Source organism: Falco punctatus, assembly GCF_963210335.1.
Source record: "Falco punctatus genome assembly, chromosome: 2".
Classification (NCBI taxonomy): domain Eukaryota; kingdom Metazoa; phylum Chordata; class Aves; order Falconiformes; family Falconidae; genus Falco; species Falco punctatus.
In genome coordinates this window covers 28,526,438-28,548,588 of record NC_137581.1, presented here as the reverse complement: position 1 = coordinate 28,548,588, position 22,151 = coordinate 28,526,438, and the positions used below count along the sequence as shown (strand labels likewise).

The 22,151-nt window shown below is 39.7% G+C and overlaps 1 protein-coding gene across 3 annotated transcripts; it reads left to right on the top strand.

The window, feature by feature from the left end:
• The first annotated feature begins 149 nt into the window (after positions 1-149).
• PROSER1 (proline and serine rich 1) lies at positions 150-22,107 on the top strand. Of its 3 annotated transcripts, XM_080376599.1 has the most exons (14): positions 150-766; positions 3,850-3,915; positions 4,635-4,703; positions 5,154-5,248; positions 7,731-7,824; positions 8,327-8,437; positions 9,135-9,218; positions 10,182-10,260; positions 12,510-12,605; positions 12,727-12,771; positions 15,271-15,452; positions 16,899-17,029; positions 17,683-17,830; positions 19,168-20,852. In XM_080376599.1, the coding sequence occupies exons 1-14, from the start codon at positions 722-724 to the stop codon at positions 19,288-19,290; spliced, it is 1,368 nt and encodes a 455-aa protein (XP_080232725.1). In that variant the 5' UTR covers positions 150-721; the 3' UTR covers positions 19,291-20,852. The 3 variants fall into 3 exon arrangements, with proteins under 3 accessions (XP_080232725.1, XP_080232724.1, XP_080232723.1); XM_080376598.1 differs by lacking the exon at positions 19,168-20,852 and adding an exon at positions 21,970-22,107 and having other exon boundaries at positions 15,271-17,029; XM_080376597.1 differs by having other exon boundaries at positions 15,271-17,029.
• The last annotated feature ends 44 nt before the right edge of the window (positions 22,108-22,151 follow it).

Sequence of the window (22,151 nt, the reverse complement as noted above, 5' to 3'; positions counted from 1 at the left end):
CGCCCGGTGGCAGCTCCCGCCGCTTCGGTGCGACGCTTGAGAGCTGGGAGAGGGGCGCGGCCTCCCCGAGTTCCGCCGCCCCCGCGCAGGCGGCGTTGCGGCCCACCGGCACGGAGGGGGCCTCCGGCGCCGCGTGTGATGCCGTAGGAACGCGACCGCGAGGAGGGAGGGCCGGCGGAGCGCGGTACTCTGTCGGTGGCTGCAGGTTGTGCCCTCGCTTTCTGGGCCGCCTCGGCCCGCACCCGCGCTGTTCCGCGGCGGCCGCTCGTAAAGCGTCCTCGGCCTCTGCCCGCCGGGATCCCGGGGCGGCGGCGCAGCGAGCGATGGGGTGCGGGGGCGGCCCGCAGGTGGCCGCGGGCCGGCCGGGCCTGGGCGCCGCGTGCTGAGGGGAGCGGCGCTGCGGGGTCGCTGCGCCTAGGGGCTGCGGGGGCCGCCGCCCGCCTGCCGCCGCCCGGGCCCCGGCCCCGCCGCCTTCTTCGCTGGGCAGAGCGGGCGGCGAGCGGCGCCCGTCTGCCTTTGTCTCTTGCCTGGGGTCCGGCATTCTGAGGGCGTCAGCGCTGAACGCCCGGGGGCTGAGAGCATCCTAGGCTGCTTTTCTTCCCCTGCTGCTTCTTTTTTATATATATTTTTTTTCTGTATGTTTAAAAATTCTGAGTCTTTGGCCTGGATATTTTTTTTTTCACTTCACGTTTAAGTAGCTGCATTGAATGAACTAATAAAGATGGATAAGAAATCATTTGAAACCGTGCTGGATGAAATTAGAAAGGTAACTTCTCGTTTTGCATGTTAGTTTTCACGATTTGATGACAGAATATTTCTTTTGATGAACACACCAGGTCAGGTGTTTTTGTTCTTTAATAATCACTTCGGCGTTCAATAAAGACTAAATTTCACCTGTATGAACTGTAATCCTGTGTTGCTGGTGTATCCTCGATTTTTTTATGTCAGATATTACAGGGTAAAGCTGCTGGGACATGCTTGTTCTCTTTGAGATGTTTGTATTTTCTCAGAAAACTGAGATTGAATGTCCAGACCGCTACCACTGAGCTGGGACCCTGTGCTTGAAGAGCACTCATTTGAAATAAGCACTTGAGGAAATTTTATCACAGCATTTTTATTATCAAGGAGGATGAGGAAGGAAAGCCAAAATAACTAAGTAGCTCTTATTTGGGCGGAGGGTCTGCGTTTGCTTGGCCTGACCGGAGACTGGGACTTTCGGTGCGAGGTATCTGCCTTTCATGTGATGGTTTAGGAGTTAGAGCACACGAATGTGACGTGAGAGGGCTGATTTCAAAGCTGTGCTCTGCTGTCCTTGTTCAAAGCCGCATCTCACGTTGCTCAGGAGTGTGTGCACACCTTCTTCCTTCGAGGTGTGAAACCCTGGGGTTTGCTGTATGCTCTTGAACTGCGAAACGGGCTGAGCAAAATGCTTGCTATTTGTGGGAAGCAGGGGTACAAACCTGGGCTTCCCGATGTTTGGCCTGTCGCTTGTTTCTTCCTGCACAGAGGCCTGCTTTTAACAGGAGAGCTAGACATTAGTGGTTGCGACAGTTCCCCAAATACTGGAAGTAGAAAAGGAGATAGTAAAACCAGAACCTCTGCGATTAATAGTTTCTTACCTTATGTGGGAGGTACAAACCTGGGATGTCACATTTTGCTGTAGTTAAGCAGAGGTGATTTAAGTGTCACAGCAGAATGTGATATATCCTGCTTAAGATGTCCTGGTGTGAAAATGAAGGGCTTGTTCTGGATAAGATTGCCTTATGGTAGGAAAGGAATCCTTAGCATTTTTCTGATGGGTGTTTTTTGTTACGATGGGTTGTGTAGGTGAAGTAGATTCCTTTATTTCGACTTGGGTGCTACGGAGCTGAGTTTCAGTTCGGCTCCTCTTCAGCATGACATGCAGTGATGGCTGCAGTTGTAGTAGTATAATTTTGGAATATATTGAGATACAAACAGCTGTGCTCAAAAGCCTCAGGTTTTTCTATCACAGCTGCACTTACTGGCATTTTTTAGTAAGGTCATGGTCATAAATTCTCCTTTATAAAACAGGTATATGCCATGCTGCGTAACCAGCTGAAAACATGACAGCCTGAGATATTCAGGGTGTGGACTTCCTTCCCAACCTTAAGAATTTTTATGGAAAATCTGGGGGGCAAAAATCAAGGAACAACTTGCACATCAGTATTTTCTGTGAGAATTGATGGTGGGAGGGAGTAATATTTCAAATATTACTACTGCAGTGCGGCCCTTGAGAGTACGCTCTGTGATTACTAAAGACTTCAAACAAAAGGGTTTTGACATGTGATTTTAGGCAATTACATTTCCTTATGCTATCTGCCTGTATTCCTGTAAACATAACTTACTGTTGATATAAGGATCAGTGCTGTGCTGTGTTAATACTAGCTGTGCTATTGCAGTATAATGTTCATTTTCCAAATGCTTATTTTGTGTCTTTGTTGCTAGGTCTTTGTTTAAACTTAATTTCTAGCTCACTGGTAGAACCTTGTTTTATTATGTGATTCACAGGTCAGTTGTGTTGGTGTGTTCCATTTTCAGTCCTACAATTAGCAGGAACAATTATTTAGATGTCTTAATGTGTAGCTTAGTTCTGTCTTTCCCTGCATATAGTTACAATTATTAACAGACTGGGGCTTTGTTTGTTTTTCATAAATATACAGAGCAGTGCTTTCTGTTTGTGTTTTTATTATAAACTCATTCAGTTGTTGATTTAAGGATGAAGAGTGACATTTGTTTTGGTAAAGAAGTTGCTATAAGACATAGCAGGCTTTTTTCAGAAATATGTAAAGAGCAGGAAGGGAGAGGAGAAAAAATGAGCATGAAGAGGGAAGTTCTTTTTCCCCTGTGACTTCAACATTTCTGGTAATGTGTCTTAATGAGGTACAGGAAGGAATGGGTTGCAGTGATGGAGAGCTTCACGTCTGTCTGTGTGGAAGTGCAAGAACAAAAAGAAAAGAAGGAATAGGGATAGGTTTTTAGGGCTATTGGGAAGAAGATAGAAATGGCTGTGTGGGTAAAGCTGGAGGTGAGTTGAGAAAAAGCATGAGAGCTAGCAATAGGTGGGGGCCTTGGAAATTGGGGAAGACAGGTGTTTGCACTAGTTTGGGGCAGGAATTCAGTTGTTAACTGTATTTACATCTTGTACCTTTCTCATCGAGCCGGGTATGAGAAGAGGGAGGAAGCCCTGGGTATTAGATAGCCCACGTGACTATCTAATTTTGTTAAGTTATGAGCAAAACTGTCTTGCCATTGATTGAAAAGTGGTGGCCGGTACTGGGTTAAACTACTCTGCTTCCTTTGTTTTGTAGGATTGTGTATTAAGTTTTGAACTGTGGTAAGGTAATGATAAGACAACATCAGCCTCTGGAGGAAGCTTTGTTGTATACTTAATTCTGTCTGTAGAGACTTGTTCTCCAGTCTCTTCATAAATTCACTGAAATAAAGTGCTTTGCTAATTATTTTACAGGGAACATACAGAGATTGTGTGAATCATCAACTGTGTTATCTTGTTTAACGTAAAGTTGATGTAAGCCTTCAAGGCAAAAGGAAGAGGCATGATGGTCTTCTCTCAGAAAAGAGCAAAATGAAATAAATCAGAAAACGAGTGTTTTTTTTAACAGAAGAATTAAATTGCATCTCTGCTTTTCATTGTACTCTCAATTATCTAAGGAGTATACTGTTACTTTAGAATATTGCAATGTAATTGATGCAAATGTCACTTCATAAGGTCAGATTTTTTTAGATTAATGGATTAGCCTAGCAGATGGTTGTACTATAATTACAATTTTTGAGGGACTAATTATACATCTTTTTTTCTCTATCTTCTAGGCTGTATTGACTGAGTACAAATTAAAAGCTATTGAATATGTTCATGGATACTTCTCTAGTGAACAGGTAAAAGTCAACACTGTCATGGGTTTAGTGGGAGTTTTTAATTTGTGTATTCAGTAATTCAGAAAGACAGTGTCTCCAGTTATACCAAGGCTAATCATATTAGCTTTTTTATTAACTGAGGAGATTTAAGTTCTCATTATTATATCAGCATGAAACTGTTAAAAAATCTTCCAATTTGTTTTTATTATCAAAATGATTACATTTTCATCCTTGTCATGTGGGGAAAATCGGAAACATTTATTGTAATGGAATTTAGGATTATTTTGCATGTATTTTCTAAACTGGCATGTAGTTAAAAGTATCCAATTTTGATACTATGTAGATTTTTTTCCTGTTTCTTCTGGGTGGTTTTTTTTGTGGATGTTGGGTGAATATACTGTTTGAGATACTGAATGTTCATAAGCTTATTCAGAAAGACTTTTTTTTTTTAAATTCTAATACTGTGGCAATTATTGTGCACATATATAGAGAGGAGTAAGTATCTATTTTTCAATATTTCCATAGAAAAAACTGCATCTCATCACACTGAATTTTTAGGTGCATACTTAGCAATAAAAAGAACAGTAGATGCCTGTAGGCACTGATAATCAAACATTGCAGACAGACGTGGTTTTTAGCAGTATATCACTGTATTCCAGAAATGGAAAGGTCATACTGATGCTGTTAGCGTGATTTTTTTGATATATAAGAAAGATTGATCGGAGGTCTTTCTGTTGCAGGTTGTTGAGTTACTGAGGTACTTCTCCTGGGCTGAACCACAGCTCAAGGCAATAAAGGCTTTACAACATGTAAGTTCTTATGACATAATTTTGTGGAGTAAATTTGCCTTCTTAATCTCATTTTAGTTTTGTGAAGTCTACTTTTGCAACTGATGGGTCAGTGTACCCTTTTATCTTCATCTCTTTCAGTGGTATGAAAATATAAAACTTCATACGTACAATCAGGGTATCTTTTCTGATTAAAGTACCTTTTACTTTCCTGTGTATCACAAGAATAGATGTAGCCCATTGTAACTATTGTTAACTTCTCGGATTTCTTTGCTTTTGGCAAGTGCTTTTTTGGAGTTGCGTGTTCAGAATTTAGCATATAGAGTCTTCTTCCCAGTGGGAGGGAGAGAATATTAAATGGTTACTGAAAAATACATGATATGAAGCTGTTACTGAATTGCATTGTGAGTTTGAAATAATTGTACTGCCTTATTTTATACACATGTTTTTTCTTTCTTGCATACTTGTCAGAAAATAGTGGCAGTTCCGGCATCGAAAATGGTTAACATTCTCAACTGCTTCACATTCAGTAAAGATAAACTTATTGCACTTGAAATCTTAGCTTCGTAAGTATCTCTCATGTTGCATTTCCTTAACTTGTATTGTTTTTACCAGTGTTTGAGTATATAAAACCTGAGATACTTCCAGAAGGAAGCACTGTGGCCAGTTAAGGTAAAGCACAAATCCATTATTGATGGGGCTGTAAAGAGAGGAATTAGAAGTAGACATTGTGGAAAATTCCATAGGTCATCTGAATCTTGAACATGCTGTGTGGGCTTCTGCCTGCTGGAAAACTGCCACTTTGCCAGTGTTTTTACAGTGTTTTTCAGATCTTGTAGAGAATGAAGAGGGCCTTAAGATTATTTTTGCTCACTGAAATGTAAAAGGCTTGAGACCAGAGTATTCTGAGAATTGACCCTTTTGCATTTGAAAAGCCTTCTAAATATTAGATATGTAAAAATGAGATAAGTAGGTAGTTCTCTTAAATTGACGTACTTGATTTACACATCTAATGTCTGTAAAAGATGTATAGATATTCTAAATTTATGTTTACACGAAATATTGGTTTTTTTACTAAACACAGCTGCTTCAAAATGCCATTTACATACATTTATATTGGAACTTTTCTGTCTGGTTTAGGGCTATGTGAAGTGTTCTGTTTTGGGTCAGGGGTTTTTTGCATTGAGTATGTCTGCCTTGCCTATGAATTATTATTACAGACTTATATTACAGCCAGCTTGAACATTTTGCAGCATATAAATTCATGACATATCTGTAAAACACATAAGACTGAAGATATAGACGTGATCTTGCTTTTTGAGTTGAGCTTTAAGAAACTCTATGAATGCTCTTTCAGACCAAAACAAAACAGGGTGGCTGTTGTGGTTTAACCCCAGCCAGAAACGAAGTAACACGCAGCTGCTTGCTTGCCTGCTCCCTCCCCCAAGGGATGGGGAGGAGAATCGGAAGGGAATGCAAAAGTCAAAACCAATTCAATTATGAAAATAAAATAAAGTAGGAGAAGGGAAAAAAACCCAAACCGATGATGATGATACTGCTACTACTACTAATAATAACAGCAGCAACAATTGTAATTAAAAGGAGGGAGAAGGAGAGAGGAATAAAATCCAAAGGGAAGGGAGAAAAAGCAAGTGATGCAAAATACAGTTGCTCACCACCTGCTGACTGATGTGCAGCAGTGATTGGCAGGCCCCGGCCAACTCTCTCTGATGTATATACTGAGGATGGTGTTCTATGGTACAGGATACCCCTTTGGCTACATCGGGTGAACTGTCCTGGCTGTGTCCCCTCCCAATTTCTTGTGCCCCTCCAGCCCTCTCACTGGCAAGGCCTGAGAAACTGAAAAGTCCTTGATTTAGTATAAACGTTACCTGGCAACAACTAAAACCATCTGTTATCAACACTGTTCTGACACCAGATCTGAAACACAGCACTGCACCAGCTACTGAGAAGATTAACTCTTATGCAGGTGAAACCAGGACAGCCTAAAGGAAGTTCAGCGGCCCATTAAACTAACCAGTTCTGCTTCTTGAAATGAGAATTGGAGCTCATAGACTCTTCAGTTGCTACACTTTGGCTGGTGTGGGGGCAAAGTGTGGTAACTTCTGTAGCTGTTGAATTTCTACAGTGCAAGAGCATAAGGGAGTCATGGTATAGAAATCCTAACCCAAATCTATGTACTACTTTGCTAATCAAAACTAGAGAACAAAGCTGAAAGGTCATTCACATTTTAATACCATTCTTTGAGGCATTTTTCATGTCTTCATTCAACATTCTGCTGATTCCATTTCTTCTAGTATCCTCCTGTGAGAAGTCCTCCTTTTTGGGATTATATTATTTTCAGCAGTTTGGATGGGGCAGGTAGTGTTTGACAGCAGTAAAGGTACTGTGGTCAAGGTTTTGGAAAAGGCAGGTAGAATCAGGCATTAGGGTCCTTGTACTTGCACATTTTGTTGTTATCTTTGGTGTGTCTAGTGTTATTTTTGGGAGGGGAGCAAGGAGAAAGAAGGGTACTTTTTGGAACTATGTGAGAGGTTTCACTAGCTCTGCAGAGCGTGGAGAGAATTGTCAGGAGTTTAATTAATCTTTTTCGTTCTAGAGCAAATAAGATGAAAATTTGTTTCTCAGCCAGTCTAGAAAGAAACAGGGGCAAACTGAGTAGCTGCAGGTTTTCTGCTGTGCTCGGAATTGTGTGCTAGTATCAAATTAAAGCTTTCTAGTGAACTGTTGTGATGCAAAATTAATTTTGTCAACATAGTAATTTTTGCCATAAAGTTTAGCCATCATTGTCCATTGTTCTGTATTGATACTTAATTCTAATATCATGCTTTATTTACAGGTATGAAGTTAATATTTAAGCCTGGGGGGTTTACTTTAATAATAATAATAGTATTATATGAACTAATAATGTTTTTTTATTGTACTGTTGGGTACTGGCTGAGTAAGTGTTGATCACTTTTCAGTAGTTCATTGTTTCTAATAGCATATAGAATGGCAGTAATCATCTGTCAATGTCTTTATTTATAGCAACATTGTTGATGCTCAGAATTATCGCCTTATTGAAGATCTGTTCAGAATTAATATGTCAGAGAAGAAAAGATGCAGAAGAATTCTTGAACAGGTAGTCAAGATACTCCTAGTGTCCTTGATTCTGTCAAATACAGTATTGTTTCCATTCTTATGGTCCTTATGGGGTCAGGACTTACCATGAAGACTTCTGGAAACTACTGGTGGAAGACAGAAAGAAGCAGCTGCAATAAGTGCTATGTGTAATACATGTGCAAAAAAAAGAGAAGTTTGTTAGGCATTGGGATCATATGGAAAAGGGTACAGGATTGCACCCGATGCTGAAAAAAAACCAGTAAATTTGTTTTGGAGAATACCAAGTGCTTAACCCCAAATTCAGTAGAATCAGAGGTGATCTGAACAGGGTTATTCAAAACATAGGTGACTTTGGCAGAACCTCATGCTGTTTGGACTATTTGGAAAGAAGCTTTGAGACAGAGCTCTGAATTGTTCCATGTAGGTTGATTCATGCAGTCTAAATGTTACGAAATAGTAATTAATTTCTTTAAAGCATTGAATTTGATAGCAAATAATGTCCTTTCTTGATTATTTTGCAGGCTTCAAAAACGGGCTGTAAGGCTCCTCATGCTATGATATCATCCTGTGGCATGATTCCTGGCAACCCTTATCCCAAGGGCAAACCAAGCCGCATAAATGGAATTTTCCCAGTAAGCATGATCCTATGGTATTGCTTTTCACAGCATCCTTGATTTAGGATACATTATAGTATAACCAAAACCAGGATTCATATATATAGAAGGAGGAGTGGAATTAAAATCAATGGGTTTTTTGTATTCACTCATTCCACATTTGTAGGGAACTTGCATTATTTCTATTTCGCCATTCTTTCTGTGTTGCTTCGAGTAAAAATTACTGCATAAATAAGACATTGTTCATATAAGGAAAACATTGTAAACTCCAGCAATATTTGGCAGAAATAGGAGAGGTGTAAAAAACCTTACTGGTAGGTTGATGAGATGAACTAATATGGTCACTACAGTACACTACTGCTAATCCTAGAGTAATTCTTGAACAAACATTTTAAGCATTTCCTGTGAACACTTAAGGGATTGCAAAATGTAAGTTATCATGTCCACAAATCAAAATGCAGAATTCTAATTATGTCAGAAACATGGACTGTTTAATATGTGTCTCTTTAGAAAAGCTCAGTGTTATAAGTTAAGCTATTGGAATGCTCTTACGTAAAGTTTTACAAGTCTAGAACACAGTTTCTTTTTCCCAAGAAAAATCACTTTCAGAATATTCAAAAGCTTGAATGTAGTTTAGAAAAAAAAAATCAAATATGTCAGAAATTCTGTAGCAAGATTCCCTTCTAAATTAACAGTTTAATTTTCTTTGTTTCAGGGAACCCCTATCAAAAAGGACACAGAAGAATGTACGAACGAAGGAAAGGGAATAGCAGCTCGTATACTCGGACCATCCAAACCAGTATGTCTAATAAATGAATGAATGAATAATTGAAACTTATAAATAAATAAATAATACAATCACCAGCCAGTTCAATGAGACTTCGATACAAAATGTTGGTTTGTTGCGAGAAGATGGTACAGCAGCAATTTAAACAAAGCTTAACTTCTGTAATGGAAGATAATATGACCTAGTATTTTTTTATTTAACTTGAAAAGAAGCTGTAATTTATATATCTGGGGGATAGGATTCTCTAGTGGATACAGTGTGTGTGCATTTGAAGGCAGAATTTAAATTGCAGTAGCAGAAGAGCAAACTAAAAGCATTTTTGGTAGTCCATGATGAGCTAGTGGCAGTTTTAGATACCAATATATGCAGGTTTTTATTACAGTCTGAGGGTTTCCCACATGAACAATCAAAGATGCCTGCATCTTGGAAACTTGAATTACAGCAGTGCCTTAGAAGGAGGTTCTTGTTTCTTAACAACACAGCTGATCTGTATTTCAAGATTTTTAAGCATATGGGACAAACTTTCAATGGACCTGATAACACTTTGAAATATTGCCCAGATGTTGTATTTTCACTTTTATTACGAGATATTTCTCACTAAGATGTATTATTGTAAAGGGACAGGTATTTTCATAACTCTTTGTTAGTTTTAAATGTGCTAAATCTTTAAAATGAGAAGTCACTCCAAGACTGCACAGTGTGAAAACTACAAGGCAGGAAGAAGTTCCCTTTCCCACCTCTGTTCAGTATTAAATCAAAATCTGAAGTTGTGCTGGTGATGTTTTTTTCATTCTTTTCAGAAAGAATGAAATATTTTCAGTCACTATTACAGATATTATGAAACAGTTTGCTCTAGCATAATTTTCCGGTGAAGAACAGCTGTCTGTACTAGTATCTGAATGTTAGCCTTTTGTCTGAGGAACATTAGGTAATGCTTTCACTATTGCTTCTTCCGTTTGTTTTTTGTTTATGTAGGCTCCATCAACCTACAACCCACACAAACCAGTTCCATACCCCATCCCACCATGTCGGCCACATGCAACTATTGCACCAAGTAAGGCTTCTATGTGTTTTTGCTTGATGCTATTGTTTCATCCATTTGCCTTTTAATTAAAAAGTGTCAAGTGTCAGTTTCACTGACCATGAACATATCTGGAATTGGCTTGTGCTCCCTAAGCCTGCTTTGGGTATTGGTTTCTACCTTTTCCTGTCATGACTGCAAGAGTTGATAAAAAGAGGAATTTATTGACTTCTTTTTCCAACATTCATCATAAGGAAAATTCACAATCCTGTTCTGATGACAGACTATTTCTTTTATGGGAGGCATTGTGCATGTTAGACAAGACTAGGGCTGTGTCATTGTTGTAATGTTTGACCAAGGTTTGGGTTGACAAGTCTGTTGACTTGTTGCTGTTGTACCAAACTTAGGATATGGTCAGGCACAGACCTGCATTTGGGTGGAAATACGTAGGAACAGTAATCTGTTCCTCAGTTGAAGGGGTAATCTGTTTCTTAGTTGCCTTCAGCTTTACTTTCTCTCCATCACTATGGAGAGAAAATAGTTTCCTAAAAGAAAAGTTTAAGCATGTAGATTTCAGGCTCAGAAGGAACATAGCGATCACGTTTTCCTGTGTTTGGTCTGACTGTTCCTATCCTTGTGCCTTAGGTAACGTTGAGTCTTTCTTCATAAACTCCTTTCTCTTTGCTCTGCTGTGCATCAGTTATTTGATTCCAGACATTGTTGGAAGGGAGCAAGGCAGTTGCCATTTCGTTGGAAGAAGTTGGAGTACTAACGTAGTCAGACTCTGGTCTTTCTGAGCAGCAACTGAAAGCTTTTCCTAATTGTGCAATTCTGTACTGCAAAACAAGGAGTGCTCTGTTTAGGAGGCTTGCTTTTCACTGATGTAGGGGTTTCAGGGAGTTTTTAAGGTATTTGATAAGAAAGCATGGTAGAGCTCTTAGTGCACGTTGATGGGTGAGTCATCTAACCACCTTGATGCCTGCAAGTCTCTTTATAGTCAGTTCAGAAAAATGGGCACTATTGGTGGCTAAAGTAAGTCTGAAGATTTGCGCTTTAGAAATTACTTGCTCCCCAGAAAAACATACAGGAAATTTGCAGGCTAGCCCAAATTTATATTATACAAATCCTATCCAAAGTAAGTTAGGACACAAAATTTGTCCTGTGACTGGATGTAAGTATGAGTTCATTTTAGGATATGAAACAGCTTTTGAGGTTTAAAGGCCTTATTAGGCTGCATGTTTCTTTAACAAACTTGTGACAACGGAACTCATAATTGATAATATATATTTACATATATAAAAATGTGTTTAATGAGATTGCAGATGCTGACCTAAACTATTGAATGTGATTGTTTTCAAGTGATGGTCAGAATGATGTTTTGTTTTCTGCCTCTTATATGTGTTGGTTTAACATTTCCTGGGTGACACAATGATTGATTTTCAGCCAAGAGTTGTCATGCAAGAAATCTTAACATTAGGTAGAACTATTATGAAAGTGTGAAATCAGAAAGGAGTTGTTTATGACAAATTACTGCACTTTAAGTATTGTTCAAGTGCTACCTTTTCCCATGAAATGTACATTCTTATGCTCTTAGAATATTCATTCAGGACCACTGTGAAGTGTATATATGTTCCTGTGATTTCAATTCTGTGCTTCATCAGAACTGTATACCACAGCAATGCAACAGTTAGAGTTGCCTCAAAGAATAAGGAAGGAAAATGGTGGGGTTTTATGTGTCAAGTAAAATAAGTATTTTATATTAAAATAATTTGCTAACCCACTTGAATTTCTTATCAGTTAAAGAAATATTGAAGAATGATAGGCTAAGTATTAGAGATTTTTTTCTCTGAATTTTCTGACTAGTGTTAGAGGGCTGGTTTTGGTCTTTTGTTTGTCAAGGCTTTAATGTTAAAGGGAGAGTTGCAACAGCCTTTAAGTTAGGAATAGAAAAAAACCAAAAAACACTGCAGACACTCTGAATCACTCTTCTCCTTTGAGTTTTTCAGGCAAAATGGAACTGAAAGCAATTGAAAGCTGACTTTTTCAGTCTTTTTCAAGAGAACTACCCTTACTAAAATTTGGATCACAATGCACGCCATTCAGGCAGACATTGGCAATTTTTGGCAAAAGTCAGCATCCAGCCTGGATGATTAACTGATCTGGCTTTTTGGTGAAGGAATGTCTTACAATCTTGGAAATGTTCTTTTAAAGGAAAGGACACCGGTTCATTTAGATACAGTTTCTTCTGACAACTGAGATTTGTATTGCATTTGTTATTTTAGGTGCTTACAACAATGCTGGCTTAGTTCCAATGGCTAATGTCATAGCTCCAGGCTTACCAGCTCCTCCGCCATACACTGCTAATCAAGTGGTATCAGGTAAAGCATGCATACCTTTAGGAATGTTGATGGCGTTTTTTCTAATTCATTGTTGTGAATGGATCATTCACTGATGGAGTTTGATTTGCTTTTAAATAACAAGCTGTTATTCCTTGTTTAGAAAATGAGGACCTTTCTGGCCAGGCAAAACCTTCCCAAAATCAAGGTAAATTGCAAATCCACAGGGGGATTTTTTGTGTTGATTGTATCTTTGTTACTTGTTTAGAAAATGTAAAGAACTCAATTGTTTAGTGGGATTTTCATAAGCCTCTAAGTATTTAACTGCTGTTGGAATAGGACCCCTTGAGAGTGGAGGGAAAAATCATCTCAGGCATTTGGCACTTAGAAGCATTGAAATATTAAAATTCACCCTGTTGGGTTAGCTCACTAAAGTTTTAACATCTTCAGCATATAAGTGTGTGAGAAATCATGTAAAAAACTAAAAATACGCTTTGCAATGTAGTGCACTGAAGCACTTCAGTAATATCTTTTCAGTTAAAACTCTGGACATCTATTTGAAAACTCATTTGCATTTCAATTTCATATATTAGTTGCAATGGGAAGCTAGGAATATGGGAGAGACGGGTTATTTATTGTTTGTTTAAATCTGTGTGTAGGGTGTCTTATCCCAGACTTGCATCCAACTATGTCTACCTGCACTTTTGTCTTACCCTTTAAAATCCAGTTCTTTTTTCAGAAGAGAGAGTTGTGCATTTATTTTTTTGTTGTCTCTATTTGTATGGTACTTCATATGCTTTGTACACTTAGTACAAAATAATATTAATCCCATTATGAGCTATGTATACAAAGACTTCTGTAATACTTTGTTAGGTTTGACAAATAGCAACTGAGAATCTACTGACCTTTGAGTCAGGCATATTAACAAATACCCAAAACAGATAAAATGACTGTGATAAGTTTAGCTCCTCTAAATATTTCTAGGACTAAAAAAGTTAAGTTTTGTTTTTTCTCCTTGATGCCCAGGGATGGTTCTACAGAAATGCTGCTGTTTCAAAGAATCACTTTATCCGTATATACCCCTTTTAGTGTGCATGTACTTACAAGCTAGTTTATGTAGTTAAATGAATACGGTGTAAGAAATAACATCTCTTAGGAGGAGAAATTCAGTAACAGCCCTGGGCTCTATTGCAGCTGTATTTCTCTGGTGATTATCTTGGCTGTCAGGATTAACAACTGTGATATTTAGGAGGGTCTTCAGCCTGGAAATAAGACGAGGAAAGAACAGAATCCGGAGCCAAGCAGTCTGGGTCTGGATCAGGGGTCCTCAAACTACGGCCCGCGGGCTGGATACAGCCCCCCAGGGTCCTCAATCCGGCCCCCGGTATTTACAGACCCCCCGCACCCCCCCCCCCAGGGGTTGGGGGGGGAAACCAAGCAGCCGCAGATGACTGCCTGCCACTGCATCCGTGCGCTGGCCCCCTGGTTAAAAAGTTTGAGGACACCTGGTCTAGATTTTTGGAAAAGAATATGTAAAATGAAATAGGTTTTTTGTAAAGTTACTGGGTTTTAGGCTTTCAAGGTACACAGGAGTTTCTCATATCAGTTTAGGTCCAGGATTTGAAAGATTCTGGTTTGGGGTTTGTGTGTGTTTATGTAGAATTTGGACAAGAGAGAAATTTAAGCTGTTACAGACTTATGAGTAATGAGTTTGGCTGGTTGGATCAGTGATGTGCTTACAGTTGAACAGGTTATTTTAAAAGTAAAATAAAGCACAAGGGTTGTTTGCAAGGAATGATTAACAGATTCATATTCCACATGTTCCACAGATAGAGGCATATCAAGGCTGTTGACATGACAGTGTTCATAAATGCAGCTTCTTTCCATTAACCTCCACATCCCCATTTGCGGTGTGCCTGCCTGTTTTCCCCTCTTTTCTTCCAGACTGACTGATGTCTCTGACTTAGCTTGTATCAGCCTTACAAAGTGATATTCCTAGTGGCAGGTGCTTGCCTCAGTTATAGACACCTGACTAAAGACTTACAGAAATATTTGTTGATAAAGTCAAGTGCCAATGTTAGTTTAATACTGTAGTGTGATACATGAATTTAAAAGTGTACCTTCTTAGAATCAAAATCTGAAGGAAACACAGTGAAGAGAATGACCTGATTTTGAAGGAAAGAAAAATACCAGCACCTGAAATCAGCTTTCTTCAGTTGTTGACTAAACTTCTTTGAAATCCTGATACATTGAATTAACTGGTTCTGAAGGAAATTCTGGCCTTCAGTGAGAGTGGATGCAGAGGAGCGAGCCCAGGTGATCTGATGCCGATGGAATATTAGGTCTGGTTTGGGTACTGCCAGATGTTAGTGACCAGAGGGAGGGTATTTACCTGTATCACGTAGACATTCTTATGGAGTGTATTTGAGTATCTAACTGTCTTGCATGAGATCATGAAGAGATGTATCAGATGTCACAGAGTGTTTTAAAGAGGAGTGTTAGCCTACATGATGTGCAACTTGCGTGATGTGTTTGTATGTACCTTTCTGTTTTGTTTTCATAGACTTCAGTGTTCATTGTTTACAGACATTGTGTGTTAGCTGTTGCCTGTGTATCGTATTTTGAAATGCTGTATAAAATGTGTTTGTGTTGATTTCAAACATTTCTGACAGTTTCAAGTATTCTTACCAGTTTTGTTTCTTTGCAGCTTTTTCTGCACAAGCGAATCAGCTCTTTACTCCTCATGGTTCTAATCCTTCAACACCTGCTGCTACTCCAGTCCCTACCCCATCACCTGTCAAGGCAATAAGCCATCCATTAGCACCTGCAACTCCACTCATCTCTGGGATGAACATGTCTACCCCTGTCCTTCCTGTTTTCCCAGGACAGGTCTCTTCCATCCATACATCTCAGCCATCCACCCCAACCCCCACTGTCATCAAATCCCTTTCATTGCCTGGTGTTCCTGTCACATCTGTTCACAGTGCAACCTCTACCCCTATCCCTGCAGTTTTTTCTGGGCTGGCTTCTATACCCACTGCTACGCCAGCTCCGCAAGGTTCTTCCACACCGTGTGCCACACCTGCTCCTAGTGAAGCTTTCGCATCTGCTACAGCACCATTTGCTGGCCTCCCATTTTCTGCAACCTCTTCAATCGCTTCCGCTAATAACCCCGCTCCATTGTCATCAGTTTTTGCCGGCCTCCCTTTGTCCTTGACGCCCAACGCCCAAGGGATTTCTAGTCCTGTTCCATCTACAATTGCTAATCCTCCTGCCACTACCATTCCTGGTTCGCTTAGCTTGCCTAACCCGATTTTGTCTGTCTTAAAGGGATTTCTGACATCAAATGACACTTCATTAATCAATTCATCTGCTTTACCTTCTGCTATGACAAGTGAGCTTGCTTCTTTATCTGCTCTTGCTAATCAAAGCTCTGACCCTCCCACTTCCTCTGTCAACAAATGTTACACCCCATCAGCCACCCCCACCTCACAGTGTTCCTCCACGCCCGGGCTGGCCATTTTTCCAGGTCTTCCATCCCCATCTGTAGCCAATTCTAGTTCCACTCCTCCAACATTGCCTGCACAGTCACCTTTAGCCACTTCGCCATCAATTATGCCAGTCAACTGTGGCTCATCAGCCTCCCTCTTGCATGGCGCAAGCCCTACTAATTCTGATCAGCAGCTCTCATCAGCCCCAGCTGCCACAAGTATCCCAGTTCTGGTCAAAACAGAACCCATGAGTCCTACCCTCTCGGCCTTCAAAGGTCCTTCTCATTCGGCTAGCCCTTCTCATGGCACTATAGGACTGTCAGCGCTCGGGCGTGCATACACCTCAGCAGCTTCGGTGCCAGTCAGTTTGCCCAGTTCGCTGAATCCGGCGCTATCGGGTCTCTCCTCTTTGAGTGCTCCCCTAAACAACTCCAGTTCTCTGGCTTCCATTTCCCTCGCCCCACATGGCTCCTCTGCTCCCATTGCCCCTGTGTTCAATGGACTTCCTCCTTTTACGTCTCTAACCAGTAACTTTGCTTTTACTGGTAATCCAGCACTTACACCACCCGTCACTCTGCCAGGGTCTTTGTTAGCTACTCCGTCTACAACCGCTTCAGCTGTGTCTGCCCCTCATGTGAATTCCACCGCCGCCGTACTCTCAGGACTCGCCGCCTCAGCAGCAGTCTCTGCTCCACCCTTCTCGCTTAACTTGTCCAGTGCCGTCCCTTCCCTTTTTTCTGTTGCCCAGGGACCTCTGGGATCATCAAACCCATCCTTCCCTGGTTTTCCTGTCTCTAACACACCCTCTGTCACTCCTGCTCTCCCTTCTTTCCCTGGCCTCCAGGCATCTTCTGCAGTAGCAGCAGTTGCACCGTTGCCGGCAGCTGCCACAGCCCCATCTCCGGCTCCGGTCCTGCCAGGGTTTGCCTCGGCCTTTAGCTCAAACTTCAACTCTGCACTTGTTGCACAGGCTGGGTATGTTTCTGTTTCTGAAGGAGGTCAGAACTGTTTCTTTTTCTCTTGAGCAAAACACTGATTTTACTGAGGCATAGACATTATTTTCACCCATAGTTCATAATTACAGTTAATTTTTAAAGTTAGTTCACCAGCAGATTTCCACCTGTCTTTAGAAACTGATAGAGTAGTTACTAAATAGGTTGTCCTCGGTAGTCCCTGTTACAACAGTCTAATCCAGTGAGGTGCTGAGTGATCTTATTTCCCAGATAAGGATACTTGGCACCTCCTAGGCTTTTACAAGAATGGATTCCACGTGGGCATCCATTGACACATCCAGGTAATAGCAGACAATATCGTAGATGTTCCTATGTTTTAAGGAAGTACTCAGCATTGACTTTGTAAAGTTTTTTTCTGTGCAAATTGTAGGCACAGCCAAGGTACAGAAATTTGTGAGTTCCCTTCTTAATTGTGCTCCAGACAGTCTTGGTTTGTGTGTGCATGAATAATTTGTAGGTGGGTAGACACTGGGTTTCTGTTTGGAAATTCTGGCCCTTATGAGGTTTAGAAAAAGAGGTGGGTTTGTAACTTCTGTAGAGACAAGCTTGTAGAGAGAGAAACATAGGATAAAACATGATGTTCCTAATAATAGCCGCATCTTGCCGTTCTTTCAGCTTGACTTCTGGACTGCAGACACCAGGAAATGCAGTTTTTCCTGGCCTTTTATCTCTCCCTGGTATCCCTGGCTTTCCCCAAGGTGCCGCACAATCTTCCTTACAGGAATTGCAGCATAGTGCGGCAGCACAGTCAGCACTACTACAGGTAACATGCCTATTTCTTAATACTGTTTTGCTTCCTGTAATCATTTGAGCACGTACTTGCGTGTTAACTTAGTGGGATTAGTTTAAGTCAGTAAATGATTAAAACTCCTAACCTGTTTGAGAACCGATTACAAGGGTGATAATAAAGAAGAACTCATTAACTTCTTATTCAAGGCCAATGTGCCGTGCTTCTGGACATCATGAATGGGATTAAATGCTTTTTGAAAAGTCTTGTAAAATGGGAAGGAGTAAAAGAAAAAAGACTTGCAAGTGAAATTTTTGCTAGATTAAATCTAATGAGCTGACCATGTAGTTGCAAAATTTGTGCTCGTTTCCTGTCTGACTCTTTAATACTTAAAGTTCTACATGGAAAACCACTTTGTTGTGAGTTATATGTGCCTCTACATGCACAATCAGATTGTCTTGAATTTGTTTCTGCTGTGGTTGTGCCTTTCTGTTGATAGCTCCCACAATTGCAATTGTAATAGAAGCTTGAGGTGGCTTTAGGTGATGTCTAGTTTCATCATCTCTCTTGTCCATGAAATAACTTGTTTCAGTCATTGACTTACACAAGTTAACTGAAATTACCATCAGAGTTTGTATTTAGATGTTCAGTTTGCCTTTTGTTAAATATGGCCTCTGTATAGATTAAGGATTCTGTTAGGAAATTTGTCCTTCTTTACAAAATACTGAAAGAGGCAGTTGAGTGTCTTGACTTAATGTTTTCTTTCTTCTGTGACACAATAAGTTTGTGAAATGGAGCATGTGTCTCAAGTACTGTTCAATGTGCAGGATATTGTCAGGTACCTTTTGAATATCAGGGGAAATAGACTGGAAGAAGTAAATTGCTTTGTCTAGGCTATGCTGCTTTTGCAGCTCAGGAATTTATGTAATTTGTAGAAATCTATGTATGCAGATTGCATTAGGGAGACATCAGTTTTCTTGTTTACAAGTTCTGTTCACTAAAATTAACACTTGGCTTACTCAAGCAATGAAGAGAAAGTTTGAAGTCAGTGAAGTACTACAGCGCCTGATTAAGCTATGCCTTCCAAATCAGCTGGTGCTTACTCCACTGGAAAGTATGCTGTTAATGCTTCCTCATTTTCCCTCTTAATCCAACGGCTTTCCTCATTCTCTGGTATTTCAGAGCAATAGTTGCACTACATTTTAACATCTGCATACAGGTGCATCGCTCATCTCTGTTCTTTGCAGATTATATTTTATTTGCTTTGGCTTGAGTAGGACTGGTATTATGCCTGAAATTTTGCCTAATACAGTTTTTTGTTTGTTTCTTTGTTTTTATCAATGCTGTTCCCTAACTTCTTCTCTTCCTTGAAGGCACATTCTGCTTCTGCTCTGGAGAACTATACAGCTCAGCCCGAAGGTTTTGCTAACTATCCGTCAACACCAGGAACACCATTTTCATTGCAGACAAGTCTGCCCCAGAGTGGATGGCAATAAATCCCAGACATTTTTAAAGACTGCAGTGGTTGCTTGACAGAGCATGATCCTATTCACTTTGAAGGCTATCTCTGCATTAGTGGGAGCATGGTCTGAATTGGGGAAAGAGGGGGAAAACATGAGGATAAAATGATTCCAGGAGATTGTGTCAGATGTCAAACCTGATTTGTGATTGCATTCAATTGATTCAGGGTCTGATCCTGTGGATTGCTGAGCATCTTTGACTCTCCTTTTAGCTTATGAGTTGAAAGTTCGGTGTTGTACAGGATCAGGAACATTCAGATGGACATTTATGTAAATAGAGCAAATGGCTGTTAAACTAAATGGGGAGAACAAGTATACTTAATAGTGTGTATAAGAACCTATCCTGTTATGTTTTCTATGGTATATGTGGTTAATATAGAATGAGATCTAGACCAAAACTAGATACTTAAAGCTGTAGACGATCTTTTGTCCAGATACACACTTCTTGTGTGTGCATAGATCAAGATCAGTTTATGGTTCTTTGGATCTTTTCTTAGATGTGTGAGGATCTCCTGTTAGCATCAGCAGAATGTTAAGGGGAGGCTAGATCAGAGGGGTGTGGGGGGTTTCTTACATTTTGAGATACTGTCACGGGCTTGCTGCTGAATTGCATACTCCTTTGTCTGAATCTGACCAGGAGAGCTAGGAAATGATGCTTTACTGTATTTGGGTAGAAGTGGATTATGTTTTAATGGAGTATGGTTTAGCTAGCTGAGAATATGTCTTTCTGAAGTAAATAAAAGCATTTTAATTTGCCTCTAAAATAATGTTCCATAACATTCTCCCTGCCCCCACACCTCTCTGCAAATGAAATAATTGTACTGCGGATAGGCTGCCCATCTGGCACTTTTGACTGCAGACTTTTGTGAATGTTTACAGACATGGGTCAAGTTCTTCTCTCCCTTATATTCAAAAATGAACTGGTTCTCTATATGCTTTTCACCTATAAACCACAACTTGATGGTGCTTATGTTACCCTGTGAATATAAATGGGAGCAGAATTTGGACCATGGATTTTTTTAGTATTTTTCCTTGGAAAATGTACATGATTTTAAAGGCATAGAGCTAAATTAACTGTATTGGTTAGGAAGGATTATGACACAGCATATAGAAAGGTCTTGCTTTGTTAGTGAAATTGGGTTGTGCACTCTTCTAATAATGTTAGTACCTGTGGCAATGTGTAACACATCATTGAATATCATCTATTTAAGATAAACTCTTGATCGTGTTCTAGAGACAATAGAGATGAATGATATTCAATCCTGTGATTAAATTAAAACGTAGAGGATACTATACTGTAGAAAAGCTCTGCACCTAGAGTTTTACTTTTTTAAAGATTAATTCTGCTGGGAGATGTTGCTAATGTATTTTCTTTCAAGATGTGAACAGACTTTTTTAGAACATTAATGGAAATTCCTGTATTGGTTTTTAACACGATTTTTTTAAATAAAAAGTTTACAGTCATGTCAGAAAGGCTTTGCTGACTATTTACATATTTGTCTAAAATACAGATGAATAAACTTGTTTTTACTAAGACACTTACTAATGTTTGATCTTGCTTATGCTGTTTCTTTATGATGCAGGATTATATACTGAATTATAAAATTGGTTTCCTAAAAAGTGGCAATAGAAATATCCTATGAAGTGTTTAGATAAAAAAAAAATAGTGTCCTTGGTACTTTGTCAGCAATTCAGTAGCCTTGCATTTTAATAGTCAAAAGTATGTATTACTTTGAAGATAAAGGTAGAAACGTATTGCACTTTTAAATTTTTTTATTTTGTGAAACCTGATGAATTCTAATGATTATTCTCCACTCTGAACTGCTTTTAAAATCTGTGCCTTATATCTTGATTCAAGGAATATGTGGAAAAATCTCTACCATCTTTCATTATGCTTTCCTTCTTGACTTGTTCTTTCTAGATTTGTAGATCAGTTGGAGAACGAGAAAATAAAAATATAGGTATCTTGGCAAGAACAAATTGGCTTTTGTCTCGTAGGTGTGAATGTAAAGTAGTTCAAAGTCAGTAAGCGTTCTGTCACCTTACTGAGGTGCTGAGTTTGATCTCTGATTTGAGTCCTTGTTTCCCCATCAAGCAATCCAAGTTTAAACTAATCTACATTACCTTGTTGTCAAAACCAAGACATCAGCTGTTATGCAGGGTTTTATCAAAAAGTAAGCAGTTTTTAGTTGGTTTCTGAAAATGTCTGTGGAATGGTCATGGGCTGTGGGTTGTTGTTTTCTGTCTGAAGATTAGACAACTCAAAGACACCTAGCAGACTCTGAAGCCCTGTTTCTCCAAATGAAAACAGGTGAGAAGCAGTGAATATCCACTGCATTAAATGCTGTTCTCCTGAAACAATGCAGTTGCAAAGTGGTGTCTAGTCACTTTACCCAGAAAAGAGTCTTTCACGCACAGCTGATGTAGTTTTACGTAGAAGCTGATAATTCGTATTAGACAAGTGAACAAATAAGCTAAGAAGCATTGAACTGTCAAGTTTTGTTTGTCTAGAATGGGCTCTCTGGTTCTTAGTGAATCATATTGAGCAGGATTTTGTAAATTGAACTTCCCAGTGCTTAGGATTAAGGTACATTGCAACTTCTGAAATATTTCTCCTGATGTAAAATTGTTTTTTATTAATTTTTTTCTCTTCAGGAGTAAAGTCTGTGTTCTGCATTGCAGCAAACTCCTGTGACCCAGCCTTGGAATTTCTGAAGGGGGTGATTTGTCCTGAGCTCTTTCATGCTTGCTTGAGCACCATTTTTAAAAAGCCAAGGAAGAATGTGCTCCTGAGGCAAACCATGCTGGATCTTACACTGAGCCGGTGCTGGGAAAAG